The following is a 15,385-nucleotide window of genomic DNA, read 5'->3' on the forward strand; positions in this document are numbered from 1 at the left end:
GTCACGTCACCGCTGAATCCTGTCACTTTATGAATATAATGGCAAAATAATTATATCCAATTATATTCCATCAGTCATACCCGAAATTATTTTCATGCAAAAGATTGCCTAAGTACCAGTTGACTTTCAAAATAATAAAACATGCATTAAAAGCTCTTTCTTTCTTTCTGTCTATCTGTCTTTCATTCTTGATCTATCTTTCTTTCTTTCTTTGTTTCTTGCGTATTACTGTCATCCAGTGATTAATGCGATTGTCAAAAACGTATACAAAACAAAACAATAAAATAATATAAGCAAAATGAAATAAAATCAGACTGATAAACAGTAAAACTGTTACCATGCATTTTACCATGTTTTAGGCATGTGCCATATTCTTTAAAGTATTATCATACATTAAAAAACTGTAATAATTTAGTGTCATTATCTATTAAAGTGCCTTGAAATCTAATACAATGGGCTTACCATGTTATCAAAACAGTATCATGGTTTATGTAATGGAGGGTTTTAGGTGACATAAAATGTATGTGTTAGAATTTGTTTATTGGACTTGAGGACTTCTGTATGACATCTTTAACTCCATATAAGAATATCACTTTTTTCTTTTTGTAAAGTGATTTGTAACTTTTTTTAGTGATCAATCACTTTTCCCAATAATGTTATTACCCGGAAATAATTCAAGAAAGTTTTATCCAAACAAATAAATTAACAAACAAACAATGAATAAATAGATTTATTTACTGTATATATTCATTCATAATATATATATATATATATATGCACGGGGCAGCACATCTGGACATAACGTTTGGAGATCAGAAATGTCACTCATTTTATGATATTTATGTCATTATTATTATTATTATTATTAAATTCGGAAACTAACTTTTTTGTTCGTTGGCGTACAGCTTGGAGGTTTATCTAACGTTTTATTTCCCAAAAAGTAATAAAACGCCATTACCATCATATGTCATTGCCATCACATGTCATCACCATCACATCATTACCATCACGTCATTACAACCACATGTCGTCACCATCACTTCAACATCACGTGTCTTCACCATCATATAATAATAATAATAATGATAATAATAATAATAATAATAATAATAATAATAATAATTCATTACATTTATATAGCGCTTTTCTCGACACTCAAAGTGCTTTATATAGAAGGGGGAATCTCCTCAACCACCACCAATGTGCAGCTTCCACCTGGCCTCACTAACACCTCTTCCAGCAGCAACCTGGTTTTCCCAGAAGGTCTCCAACCCGGGCACTAACCAGGCTCAACCCTGCTTAGCTTCAGAGGATAACCAGTCTTTGGCTACAGGGTGATATGGCTGCTGGCCAACATCTCATGTCTTCACCATCACTTCATTACCTTTACATGTCTTCACCATCAATTCATCACCATCACCAACACATGTCAGCACCATCACATGTCTTTACCATCACTTCATTACCTTTACAAGTCTTCACCATCACGTCATCACCATTACTTCATCAACATCACGTCTTCACCATCACTTCATCACCATCACGTCTTCACCATCACTTCATCAACATCACATGTCTTCACCATCACGTCATCACCATCACATGCCTTCACCATCACGTCTTCACCATCACTTCATCAACATCACGTCTTCACCATCACATGTCTTCACCATCACGCCATCACCACCACATGTCTTCAACCTCACTTCATGAACATCACATGTCTTCACATCACTTCATGAACATCAAATGTCATCACCATTACTTCAACATCACGTCTTCACCATCACTTCATCACCATCACGTCTTCACCATCACTTCATCAACATCACGTCTTCACCATCACATGTCTTCACCATCACGCCATCACCACCAGATGTCTTCACCCTCACTTCATGAACATGACGTCTTCCCATCACTTCATGAACATCAAATGTCATCACGATTAATTCAACATCACATGTCTTCTCCATCACTTCATCAACATCACGTCTTCACCATCACGTCTTCACCACCGTGTCTTCACCATCACGCCATCACCACCACATGACTTCACCCTCACTTCATGAACATCACATGTCTTCACATCACTTCATGAACATCAAATGTCTTCACCATCACTTCATGAACATCACGTCTTCACCATCACATGTCATCACCATCATGTCTTCACCATCACTTCATTAACATCACGTCTTTACCATCACTTTATCACCATCACATGTCTTCACCACCACGTCTTCGCCATCACATGTCTTCACCATCACACCATCACGTCATCACCATCACATGTCTTCACCATCACATATTCACCATTACATGTATTTAACACCACATGTCATCACCATCACGTCTTCACCATCACGTCTTCACCATCACTTCATCACCATCACATGTCATTACCATCACGTGTCATTACCATCACTTCATCACATCACGTCTTCACCGCCACATGTCTTTACCATCAAATGTCTTCACCATCACATGTCTTCACCATCACTTCATCACCATTACATGTCTTCACCATCACGTCTTCACCATCACATGTATTTAACACCACATGCCATCACCATCACATGTCTTCACTATCACTTCATCACCATCACATGTCATTACCATCACGTGTCAGTACCATCACATCATCACCATCACATGTCTTCACCATCACATGTCTTCACCATCACAGACCAGTTGAAAGGTTGATCAAGGCCATGATCACATCATCTTCCAGAACATGAAATTAATGTTTTAACAAAGAAGCTTGATGAATTTTCAAGTGGTAAGAATTTATCTAAAGTGTATTTTACAAAAAAATTCTAAAACTCTAGGTCACTTTATAGCCAATAGCAAAAACAAACAAAAACAAAACAAAAAAAAACACACATATAAATAGAAATTAAAAGAATGACAAGCAAAAACAAAGTTACAACAAAAACGACAAACAAGTATCAGAAAGTTAAGGAGTTTAATTCTTTGACACTGGGATATAGTGGCTTGGTGAGTGTTTCTTTGCTGTCCTCTTCATGTCCGTGGGACAGTGATGACATCCACTGATCATATTGTTTATTTTTGTTTTTTAAGGAAATGTTGGTTTAGTGCCAGCATTCTGGGGTCTTATATTGTTTACATTGCCAGTGTATGTTGATTTAAGCCACATGGATTTTGCCATTTATAGAAATGTTGATATGCAAGTTCCCACTGCAACTTGACATTGGTTATTTCATGCAAACTAAAGTATGTCATGGACAGTGAAATCTGAAAGAGGTTCACCAGCTCTTAAAGGGGTAAATAGTGTTTATTTGTTCATGACGCTCAAAATAAAGATCTGCTTCAATAAAAAGTTATGTGAAACCATACATGAATATAATAGTCTAATGGATGATTTCAAATACATCCCATGCCATTGAATGTACAGACACAATTTCAGCATGATTATTATGAACACACTGACTTAATTCACATCTCAATCTGTAAGCAACTAAACTAGTCAAAAGTCATTAAACTAGTCAAAAGCTTTGGATCGGTAAGATCTTTAATGTTTTTAAAAGAAGTCTCTTCTGCTCACCAAGGCTGTATTTATTTTATTAAAAAACAGTAATATTGTTAAATATTATGACACTTTAATATGACTGTTCCCCTTCGTCAGTCACTACGAGTAAGTCTAGACTGACGAATGGGGATCGCTTGCGAGAGCCTATCTACTTCGAGTGAAACAACACGAGCCAATGCACATTGGCATGCGATAATTACACCAGCTGCTGTGCAACGCGGCATGAGCATAAAATGAGCAGCAGGTGCCTCACAACCTTGTCTGGTTCGTGGTTTTGGTGTGACGGTGCTAACAGCGAGAGTCAAAATCTCTCTGCATCTTCTCTTAAGAGCATAAACAGCCTTTTTCTCAGCTTTGTTGGTTCGGTGGGTCTGACAATTGAGAATGAGTGTTCACACTAGGTTGCATTCTTGTGCGTTTCAGCACCTCAGAGCACTTCTAAAAGATCTAACACTATTTGTCTGCATCTTTTTCAAGTTGTCATTCAGATTGTGTGTTTCTGGTTGCGCCCAATGTTTGACTCCGGCTGGCAGCCATGAATGCTGTATCAGGTGCTTGGGCTCTAGGCACGCTGAAATGGCGCTCATGTATGACTCATGTTCTCATTGCATGAACATGACCATCGCGGCGTTACGGTCGAGACTCCGTTACCTCAAAAGAGGTGGAGCCCCTTTGCTTATTCCCCTATCTAGCGCTTCTTCTGCCCAGCAGAAGAAGCATACTTCGGTTAATAGCCTTGGTGACCTGAGGATCACCTTGAGAGGTAACCCGCCGAGCCAGTCTCCTCGGGCCCCTCACTCCTCTATAACGCTACACGCGGAGCTTCCAAGAGAGCACGCTGGGCCGTCCCCAGTGGTCCCAGTCGTTTCTTTTGGAGCTCCATCAGATAATCAAATGTCGGCCGCTGCATCGGAGGGTGAGCTAATGTCCTCCGGGGATGAAGACTTGGCTGTGCTGCCTCTTTCGGGTGCACCAGGGTTGTCCGAGTCAGACACAGAGCTCACGGCTATGCTTTCCCGGGTGGCCGCAAGTGTTGGGCTCGAGTGGAACCCTCCACCGTGTCCCGAACCTTCGCGCCTGGACAAATTGGTATCTCAGGGTGGCCCGTTCTGGTTCTAAGGGCCCCGCCCCAGTGCCTTTCTTTTTCGGAAGTGCATTAAGAGGTTACCAGAGCATGGACGGCACCTTTATCTGCCCGAAACCGTTCTGGTGCCTCTTCCTCCCTCACTACCCTCGACGGCGGAGCACCTAAGGTTTACCTGGAGATCCCCCTGGTGGAGCGGTCTGTGGCGATGCAGCTGTGTCCCAAGATCGCTACCTCCTGGTGGGGAAATCCGTGCCTCCCCTCCCGTGCATGTAAGTTCTTGTCTGCTATCGCGGACAAGGCTTACTCAGCCTGTGGAGAAGCTGCAGCCGCCCTGCATGCCATGGCACTTCCTGCAGGTCTACCAAGTCAAGGCACTCAAGGAATTGAACGAGGGTAGTTCTTACCCAGGGGTTATGCAGGAACTGGGCTCCGGGCGACGAAAGTCACTTCACGTTCCTTGGGACGATAGTGGTCCAGGAGCGACACCTGTGGCTGAACCTGGCAGACATTCGTGAGCCTAACAAAGTGCAGTTCCTCAATGCCCCAGTCTGCCAGGCCGGCCTCTTCGGCGACGCTGTGGAAAACTTTGCGCAGCAGTTTTCCGTCGCACAGAAGCAGACGGTGGCGATTAAGCACATCCTGCCCCGACGACCAGCAGCTGCCTCCACCCAGTCGGCGGTGGCGCCTCCACCTGCTCAACGCCGAGGGCAGCAGTGTGCGGCCACCTCCGCCCCTGTTCATGTCACTACTTTCCCCATCTTCCATCGCCAGCGAGCAGCTGTGTTCAAACGCATTTTTGAAAGCATCCGTCCCCAAGATTCGTTTGCAGTGATCGACCTGAAGGACGCGTACTTTCATGTCTCGATTCTTCCCCGCCATTGTTCCACTCCGAGAACGCAGCTTTTGTATTCTCAACTATGTCGACGACTGGCTGATCCTGGCTCAGTCTCAAGATCAGTTGTGCGAACACAGGGACATGGTCACCTGAACTTGTTGGGCCTTCAGGTCAACTGGGACAAGAGCAAACTCTCCCCTGTGCAGAGGATCTCTTATCTCGTTATGGAGTTGGACTCGGTCCAGACAGTGTTGTCCGGTCAGTGTTGAACTGCTTGAGTACAATCAAGAGCAGGACAGCGGTCCCACTGAAACTTTTTCAGAGGCTCCTGGGGCATATGGCACCCGCTACCGCAGTAACGCCGCTCATTTTGCATCGTATGAGACCGCTTCAGCACTGGCTTCATGGATGAGTCCCGAGATGGGTGTGGCAGAGCGGCACGTATCAGATGCACGTCACCCCACACTGCCTCCAAACCTTTAGCCCGTGGTCGGACCCTTCGTTTCTATGGGCAGGTGTTCCCGTAATACAAGTGTGCAGGCATGCTGTGGTCTTCACGAATACCTCTGCTACTGGCTGGGGGCAATGGGCATGCAGTTTCAGGTCTGTGGACGGTGCCTCAACTGCATTGGCACATCAATTGCCTCGAGTTGCTCACAGTATGCCTTGCGCTGGGCCGCCTCAGAGGGCCGCTACATGGCAAGCACTGGTCCGTAAGGACAACACTGCGACCGTTGCGTACATCAACCGTCAAGGTGGTGTCTCCATCCCCAGGTGGTCCACCTCATATGGGACTTCTTAGGAGCCGCTCAGATAGATCTATTTGCCTCTCTGGACTTGACCCATTGCCAGTTGTTTTATTCCCTGATGGAGGGGACCCTTGCCATGGATGCACTGGCGCATAGCTGGCCCCGGGGCCTACGTTTCCCCCATTGTGCCAGTATGCGTTTCCCCCAGTGAGCCTTCTCGCACAGTCACAGTGCAAAATCAGGGAGGACGAGGGGCAGGTCTTGTTAGTTGTGCCGTATTGGCCCAACCAGACCTGGTTCCCAGAACTCATGCTCCTCGCGACAGCACCTCCTTGGCCCTTTCCTCTGAGGAAGGACCTGCTTTCTCAGAGACAGAACACTCCATGGCAGCCATGTCCAGTCCTCTGGAAACTCCATGTCTGGACCCTGGACTTAACTGAAACCATCTCTTCTGCTAGAGCCCTCTCAACGAGGCGCCTCTATGCTCTGAAGTGGTACCTGTTTGTTGAATGGAGTTCTTCCCACCGGGAAGACCCCCGAAGACCCCCGATCAGAGTCATGCTTTCTTTCCTGCAAGATGGGTTGGAGCGAAGGCTGTCTCCCTCCACCCTCAAAGTGTATTTTGCCGTTATTGCTGCACATCACGATGCAGTTGAAGTTAAATTATTAGGAAAGTATGACCTGATCGTCAGGTTCCTGAGGGGAGCGAGGAGACTAAATCTGCCTCGCCCCCTCTCTATACCCTCTTGGGCCCTGTCTCTGGTGCTCAGCGCACTGCAGAGACCTCCCTTTGAACCATTGCAGTCAGCTGAGTTAAAGATCCTGTCACTAAAAACAGTACTCCTGAATGCTCTGGCTTCCATCAAGATGATAGGGGACCAGCAAGCATTTTCGGTCTATAATATGGCCTAGAATTCGGGCCAGCCAACTCTCACATTGAGCTGAGACCCCGGCTTGGATATGTGCCCAAGGTTCCTACCACTCCCTTCAGGGACCAGGTAGTGAACCTGCAAGTGCTGCCTTCGGAGGAGGCAGACCCAGCCCTGGGTTTTCTCTGTCCCGTTCGCTTCTTGCGGTTTGACGTGGACAGAACACAAAGCTTTGGGAAGGGAAGGGCTGTCTCCAAGCAGAGATTGGCCCACTAGATAGTGGATATCATCGCCTTGGCTTATGAAGCCCAAGGCGTGCCTTGCCAGTTCGGGTTGCGAGCACACTCAACTAGAAGTGTTGCTTCCTCCTGGGAGGTGGCTCAGGGCACCTCGCTGACATGATATGATATGTAGAGCTGCGGGCTGGGCGACACCTAACACGTTAACTAGATTCTATAGCCTCTGTGTAGAGCTGGCGTACACTCGCCCACAGTGGCCAGTAGCGCGAGGGACCCATTCTTAGTGCCGGCTTGCAGCGCCACTCCCGCCCCCATGGGCTGGATACGTACGTCTATTTGCTCCAGTAGTGTTCCCCAGAAATGGCTAACCCTGTGAGTTCCTCCATCACCCCTGCGGTAGTCAGATGTTGTGGACCGTCTGACGTCAGGCCTACACTCATATGCATTGTGAAACCTGTGTTAGGCTGGGTGTCCATATGTAGCGGTCCCTGCAGCGACCCCATATGTGTATTCTTCCACGATCATCTCCTCTGCGGACGAGCCCGTGTCTTTCCCTTGACAGAGCCCTGTGTCGTCTCTGCTGGTGTTCTTTCCCCCCATAACTAGGCTGGAACAACCCCAGAGACTGCCATATGTTGTACTACCCTGCTTGGCTAGTCCATATGTGTATCCGTCACAAGCCTTCCTCCGGGGTAGGATGTGACTTCCGAGTGTTCCCTTCCCCAAGGGCACGCTTTCCCGACGTTATCCAATACGTCACTCTGAGTCAAGTTAAGTCAAGTCACCTTCATTTATATAGCGCTTTTTACAATACAGATTGTTTCAAAGCAGCTTTAAAGAGATAACAGGAAAATAATGTTGTAATAATATTGTTAAATATAAAATGAAATGACCCCAACGAAGCAAGCCAAAAGCCAATGGCGACAAAGGCGAAGAAAGGCGAAGAAAGGTGAAAAAGGCGTCAAATCGGTCGCCCTGAGTGGGTCTTGTGTAACAGCAGTGATTGACCTTCTCTGCTTAGAGCTCCTCCTTCTGCCCAACACTGCTGTCATGCCAGGAGGCTCAAGCGGAGCGCTGGAAGGGCCAGCAGCCGTGGCGTTTTGGTAGATATCCCCATTCGTCAGTCTAGACTTACTCGTAGTGACTGACGAAGGGGAACGTCTTGGTTACGTATGGTAACCCTTTTTCCCCGAGGAGGGGACGGAGACGGAAGTCCCCTCACCACAGTTGCTGAGCTTCCACTGTACAGCCGAGTCACAGGTCCAGCTCTTCAGCGGAAAAACAAGAATGCGTGGCACTGCAATTATCGCATACCAATGTGCATTGGCTCATTTAGTTTTACTCGAAGTAGACAGGCTCTCGCAAGCGATTCCCATTCGTCAGTCTAGACTCTCCGTTCCCTCCTCGGGGAACGAGGGTTACCATATGTAACCAAGACGTTTTCTATTTTAATATATTTTAAAATGTAATTTATTCCTGTGATCAAAGCTGAATTTTCAGCATCATTACTCCAATCTTCAGTGCCACATGATCCTTTAGAAATCATTCTAATATGATGGTTTGATGATCAAGAAACATTTTTCATTATTATTATCAATGTTGAAAACAGTTGTTTACAATTTTTTTCAGGATTCTTTAATGAATAGAAAGTTCAAAAGAACAGTATTTTTTATATAGAATCTTTTGTAACATTATCAATGTCTTTACTGTAACATTGGATCAATTTAATTCATCCTTTCTTTCTTTTGAACTTTCTATTAATCAAAGAATCCTGAAATAAAAATGTAAATAACTGTTTTCAACATTATATGATAATGAGACACAATGAGATAATAATGAGAAATGTTTCTTGAGCATCAACTTATCATATTAGAATGATTTCTGAAGGATCATGTGACACTGAAGACTGGAGTAATCATGCTGAAATTCAGCAGGAATAAATTTACACTTTACTTTATATTCACATAGAAAACAGCTGTTGTTGTTGATGTTTTTTTGTGTGTTTTTTTCAATCAAATAAATGCAGCCTTGGTGTGCAGAAGAGACTTATTTCAAAAACTTTAAAAATCTTACCGATCCAAAACAACAAATATAAAGATGAGTTTCTAATATAAAGCAGCAGCTTCTATGAAATGTATGTTGCTAGTTTCAGATTAAACATCCAGCAGGAGGCGCACAGACTTTATAAAAACCCATTCCTTTAGAGTGAGCGCCAGAGAAGGACATTTGGCGTTTGGATAATTAGGATTACACAGTCATTTCTAAAATATTCTATTCGTTCCCATTGCTTTAGGTTACGTAATGTGCAATTACATTTTCTATGCGTTAGCTATTATATAAAGTGATTGCATGAATGAGAAAGAGAGCAGTCGGGGTGAGAGAGTGTGACTCCGCCCACCGATACACGTCACAGAGACTCTGACTATAAAAACGCACGAGAGCGAAATAATCCTGTCAGTCCAGTGCGAGCGTTGAGTGCGTGCATCTCAGAGGGAAAGTCCTTCACAGCGCTTGTTTTAGGGAGAAATGCGATTGGACAAGACTATGCTGAAAATCTGGTTTCTTGTAAAGTGCCAGTGATGGATGTTTAAGGATGTTATGGGATTTTTGTGTTGTGTTTATATGGAATAATAAGGTTGCAGCATGGAATCTCTTGGAGAAAACAGACTCAGCACTTGAACTCCAGCCCATAGAGAGGGCAACCTGGGATTCACTCTCATTATCCTTTTAAAGCTATTCAAGTGAACTGGAACTGTGACAAGTGAACAGAATAAACCATGCATTTGGGCAGAGGGCTGCTGTTTTTCCTGCTTTTAAACAGTGTGACCATGAGTTTTTCTCTATCAACCTGCACCACGGTGGACATCGACCACATTAAGAAGAAGAGGGTGGAGGCCATTCGGGGTCAGATCCTCAGCAAACTGAGGCTGACCAGCCCGCCACAGACCCTGGGGCCTAGTCAGGTGCCCTATCAAGTGCTGGCCCTGTATAACAGCACTAGGGAACTGCTGGAGGAGTTGGGCCGAGACCGGCATCAGAGCTGCGGACAGGACAACACCGAGACCGAGTACTACGCTAAAGAAATACACAAGTTCAACATGATCCAGGGCTTCCATGAAAACAGTAAGTTACCGTATAGGTGTAAGGTCTGGCACTGGAGACCAGGGTATTCATAGACTAACAGATTAAAAAGTCATTAAGAATGGCCAATAACAGTTATCTAGAGAGCAAGGCGACTGATGAAACATAAATGATTGATTTTCTGAACACCCATTTATCCTACAAAACCTTTTCTCACAATTCAACAAGAAATACTTGAATTGCAGTCAAAATTTGATTGTACTTTAGGGGTGTAAGGATACCCTCATGTCACTATTCGATACATATCACGATACTGAATTCATGATACGATATTATTGCGATACTGCAGGCATATGATAAAAGGTTAACAAAAATGTACTGTAAATTAAAATAAATGTTGTATTAAATTGGTGTAAATGAACAGGCTTGGACTTCGTTCTGGAAACCCAAAGCACAGGACAATAGAGACACCAAAATAACAATATTCATGATTCTGAAGCTTAAAATGCAGAATTATTTTACACAATTATGCTTGCACTCTGTCTGACTAGATGTATTTAAAATAATGTCGGTCACTTTTATTGGTATCATCAGACATTTGGCATTATCAGGACCCACAAATATTCCCCCATTGCATTATTATAAATTATATTCAACATTTTAGTTTAATGTAGTACTTTCACTTAAACTCTGAAAAAAATTCATTTTGGGTGAACTATCCATGATACATAATGAAGTGTTTTTGTATTGGGATATATTGTGACACGATATATTGTTACACCCCTAACTTTAACCAATATGTAATGTTGGTTAATGTTATTACAGGTGATAATAGTGCCGCTCGGCTCATGTTACACCAATGCACCGATCACTTTTCTGGCCGTTTAAATCTGTCCTGGTAATAAATGGATCAAGTTGGTATCTGAAAACGATTTCACACGGTTTGTCTGGTCTGTTCGTTCACCGGAGGGCCAGTGCAAAAGGATCTCCACCAATTTTCCATGTGTCTCTGGGTCCTGTCCAAGTTGAGACGGGCCTCAGATTATCTGAGGACACAGTCATTTGGGTGAATGTCTTCCTAGTTTAGCACTAGATTGTATGGTGAAGCTGTTGAAAGATAAGACAAGAGTGCAAGAGGTGATTCTGGAAAAGTGGTGAGCTCAGAACCAGACCTGTTTTACTCTTTGTCTGAAAGCATGTGCTAGTAGAACTTGCTACAGTATACAGTCAAACCAAATGTATTCAGACACCTTCAACATCTCTCACATTATCACAGTTTTTTCGCTGTAGTTTGTAAAATGTTAATAAAATATGACAAAAACTCAGAGTTATCTCATTAGATATTTCATGGGTTTTGTCCATCCATCTGTCAGACTCTCTCACAGATAAATTATTTTGGATATCTGTCAGCTGTTAAATTTAACTACAGCATTAGATAATACCAATTTAGCTCAACCAATTACCAAGCAATGTTTCATTTTGTTCAGTCTGTGTTGTAAAAAGATCACATTAGCAATTAAAGAAAAAAAAACACTTGGTCAAAACATGGTCAGGTCAAAGTGTAATAATAATTTTTTTTATGTTATCAGAATAATGTTTGGTCCCAAATATTTTATAAATTTACTCTGGAAAACCTCTAAATGTTAAATGAACTTCTATCTATCTATCTATCTATCTATCTATCTATCTATCTATCTATCTATCTATCTATCTATCTATCTATCTATCTATCTATCTATCTATCTATCTATCTATCTATCTTTCTATCTATCTATACTTAAAAATAAAGGTTCTAAAAGGGTAGGGATTCCATTGAAGAAGCAGTTTAAAAAAACAACAACATATTAATAATCTAAAGAACCTGTTTTTTCCACTATAAAGAACCTTTTATGTTTGGAGAGTGATGTTAAAGGTTCTTCATGGAATTATTGATGCCAATAAAGAACTTTTATTCATGAGAGTTTACTGGAGGAACCACTAACTGATGTTCTTGTGGAAGTTTTGGGTTCCATTTGGAATGTTCATCTGAGAACTGCTGGTTCTGAAGAGGATTCTGCCAATATGGTGATCTGACGTCTGAATTGTGCCTCAAATATTTTAACAAAAAACCCACTTGACGAGCACAGTTTTCTTTTAAGTGTTGATGTAGTTTGAATCTGGACCAGAACATATTGAAGACATATCCCTTTTTGTTATTAGTTGATGTCACAGCAGTGAACTGTGATTTGTTGCTTGCTGTTGTTAGTTGGTGGCTGGTGGACGTTCTTATTCTAGAGTGCGTCTGATTGGACTAAAGATGGCATGTGCCTGTAGGTGCAAGATGAGTCACCAAATATTTGTTTTTCAGAAAATAAAGTTTTCACGGCCTTGTTTCAGTGTACTGAATTGCAATGCTTTAAGAAACAGGTAGGCTACATAACAGAAAGGCATAAAAATGAGTACTGTCAACAGAGCAGAAACAATTAAGTAAAATTAACTTGTTTTTACAATGTTAGTGAAGTGCATCATCTTTTAGAGTGTGCACATTAGTTTAGTCAACATTTAGGACTATAAAGACACATTCAAAGCTACAGACATGAAGTAAATGGTAGGATTATAATATTTAACTAAAACTAACGCCATAAAAAGCATTTTCATTTCTTGAAACAAAAACATTTCAGCTTGTTGCTAAGGAAACATTTCTAATTTTTATGTAGTTTAACTTGATATACTAAAACTACTGTCAAATATAAATTGATTGAAAAAAGTATAGACATTTTTACAAATGACTAAACCTTTAATGAAATATAAAATGAAAACAGATTAAATAAAAACTAATTCAAAATATGAATAAAAACTATAAAAGGATCTCAGTGATCCCATTTGTCTGTAAGCAGTTTTCTTTGAGCGAGTGTTGATATGAATCTCATAAATGTATATTTACGTGCCTCATATTGAAGGAATATCACCCCACAGCTCTATGGCAAACGCTCAGCCTGTTATTGTTAAATAAGGTCCCAGCGGAGACTCGTCCCGCAGAACAAACACACGAATTCTAGCACTCATGCGGGAAAAAAACTGGATTGGCAGAGGGATTTCTTTCCTTTTCATCAAGCAGTTTTCAGTGTCAGTAAACGCAGTATGAGAGAATGTGGTGGGCCGAGTAATGTATATTCACGTTCCATTCACATCAGCTAATCTAATGTCTTTTTCATGCACCGCGCGTTTGGGACGAGTGGGTTCAGGTTGTGCTTTCTTATCGCCTCTGTGTCTATTTGCATCCAAAAATGACTGAATGACATCACTGGAAAGCATTTTTGCCATTCCAGACCTGTTTGTCCATTAACCAAGAGTAAGATAAAGACGTGCACCTGCGTTCCAGCCTCTTTTCACTGATTGGCAACTTACAAAACCCTTAAACTTACAAAACTTTCCAGAAAAGCTGTTTGTTGAGGGAGGAACACCCAGCTAGCAGATGGTGAGTCTCTGGGACTGGGTTAACACTATCTGGCTGTTGGAAATCACGGCTGTGTCTGCCAGAGAGCGATGGACGGGGATCAGAGATGCAGAAAGCGCCACTACTGATATGTTTAATAGTAAGAAGGTGATGTCATTTCCAAGCAAAACAGAGATCACATTCGCTGGCCAAAACACACAAACACGCGCACTTTTTTCCATCTCTGATTTGCCAGTCACGTGAGCGCTCGAGTCAGGCTTTTTGTGCATTATCTCATCTCGTTCCTGCGTCTCAATTCGCCTACTTATACTACTTCCTAAAAGTATGTACTCTTTTTGTGAAGAAAAAGTCCTTTTGAGTGTGTAGCAGAAGAGTACTCAAGCGTTGGGACAAACTATCACGTCATACAATTGCGTCTTTAACGGTCACTCTCTGTCGCATCATATCACATGCAGTAAACTGACCTGTCAATCATCTTGTCACAGTTAAAATCCTCCATTTAATTTCCTACTGTATCAGACAGAAATGCAGAAGCACGTTGATCTGCAGTCGCGGGTCTTTTATGCGGATACTCTCCTCATATTAATGCAAAATGATGCATTTAAAATTTAATGGCCATACGGATCTTTATTAAAGTCCACATTATTGCAGAACAAATATAACACGGATAACATAAATTTTTTTATCAGGGTAAACTTTGATTAGTCACTCAAACCTAGGCTATATCTTAACCTTTCACCGTCGGCCGCGCATATCCGCCATGTTTTGTAGTTTTTTAACACTTTTTACTTGTGTTTCTAGTCCCTCCTCCAAAGCGCAATGGATTGTGGGTAAGATTAGCTGTTATAGTGAGCACGGATTCACACTTCGAAAATCCACCGGGAATAGTAGACCATCCGGGGACTTCTGGCATACTCTTTTCAACATACTATGCTTTGGAACACACTTATTTTAATCTCACATACTGTTTAGGATGGATAGTTTTTGGGATGCAGGGTCTGCCGTTTACTTGAGGGATTCCACATTCGCCGTTTGAATAAGACACTTGAGATAACTGACCGGAGGAGTCGAACAGTCACTTAACACACGGGTCACAGCCTGTTATACACAGCTCTTGATAAATGCACCCGGGATGTTTACTGCATGACCTCATTTCACTTTAGACTCGCCGTTTGGACGCAGAACAAAGGCTAACAGGACCTGAAAGAAAGCACAGTGTGTTTTGATCAGCCTTTGATTTGCATTCAATCCGCTGTTATCTGCTGTGTTGTCTGAAGTCTTTGGTGGCTGGATATTAACCCTTACAGTTCTGCACTATCCAGTTGGACTTTAAAGGCCGCTGAACAGTGAGGGGAACTTTAAATTTTGTGGCAAAAACCCTAGAAATAATTGGTCGTTTTTATCCTATTGTTTAATATACTATCTATTTGTTTGCTGTTGAACAGCGAGGAAAACTTTTAACCACTTGACATTTCATCAAATTATGCTTCCAGAATGTGTGTGTGTGTGTGTGTGTGTGTGTGTGTGTGTCTGTGTGTG

The 15,385-nt window shown here is 42.4% G+C and overlaps 1 protein-coding gene across 1 annotated transcript in view; it reads left to right on the forward strand.

Moving 5' to 3' along the window:
* The first annotated feature begins 9,782 nt into the window (after positions 1 to 9,782).
* tgfb3 (transforming growth factor, beta 3) overlaps positions 9,783 to 15,385 on the forward strand; it is a 29,782-nt gene continuing 24,179 nt past the window's right edge. Inside the window, exon 1 of the mRNA XM_077238535.1 lies at positions 9,783 to 10,452. Coding sequence (XP_077094650.1) covers positions 10,107 to 10,452 — 346 coding nt within the window. The 5' untranslated portion in view covers positions 9,783 to 10,106. The remainder of the gene's footprint in view (positions 10,453 to 15,385) is intronic.

This window comes from Siphateles boraxobius, unplaced genomic scaffold (genome assembly GCF_051911475.1).
Source record: "Siphateles boraxobius isolate OS27281-9 unplaced genomic scaffold, OSU_SipBor_1 22, whole genome shotgun sequence".
Classification (NCBI taxonomy): domain Eukaryota; kingdom Metazoa; phylum Chordata; class Actinopteri; order Cypriniformes; family Leuciscidae; genus Siphateles; species Siphateles boraxobius.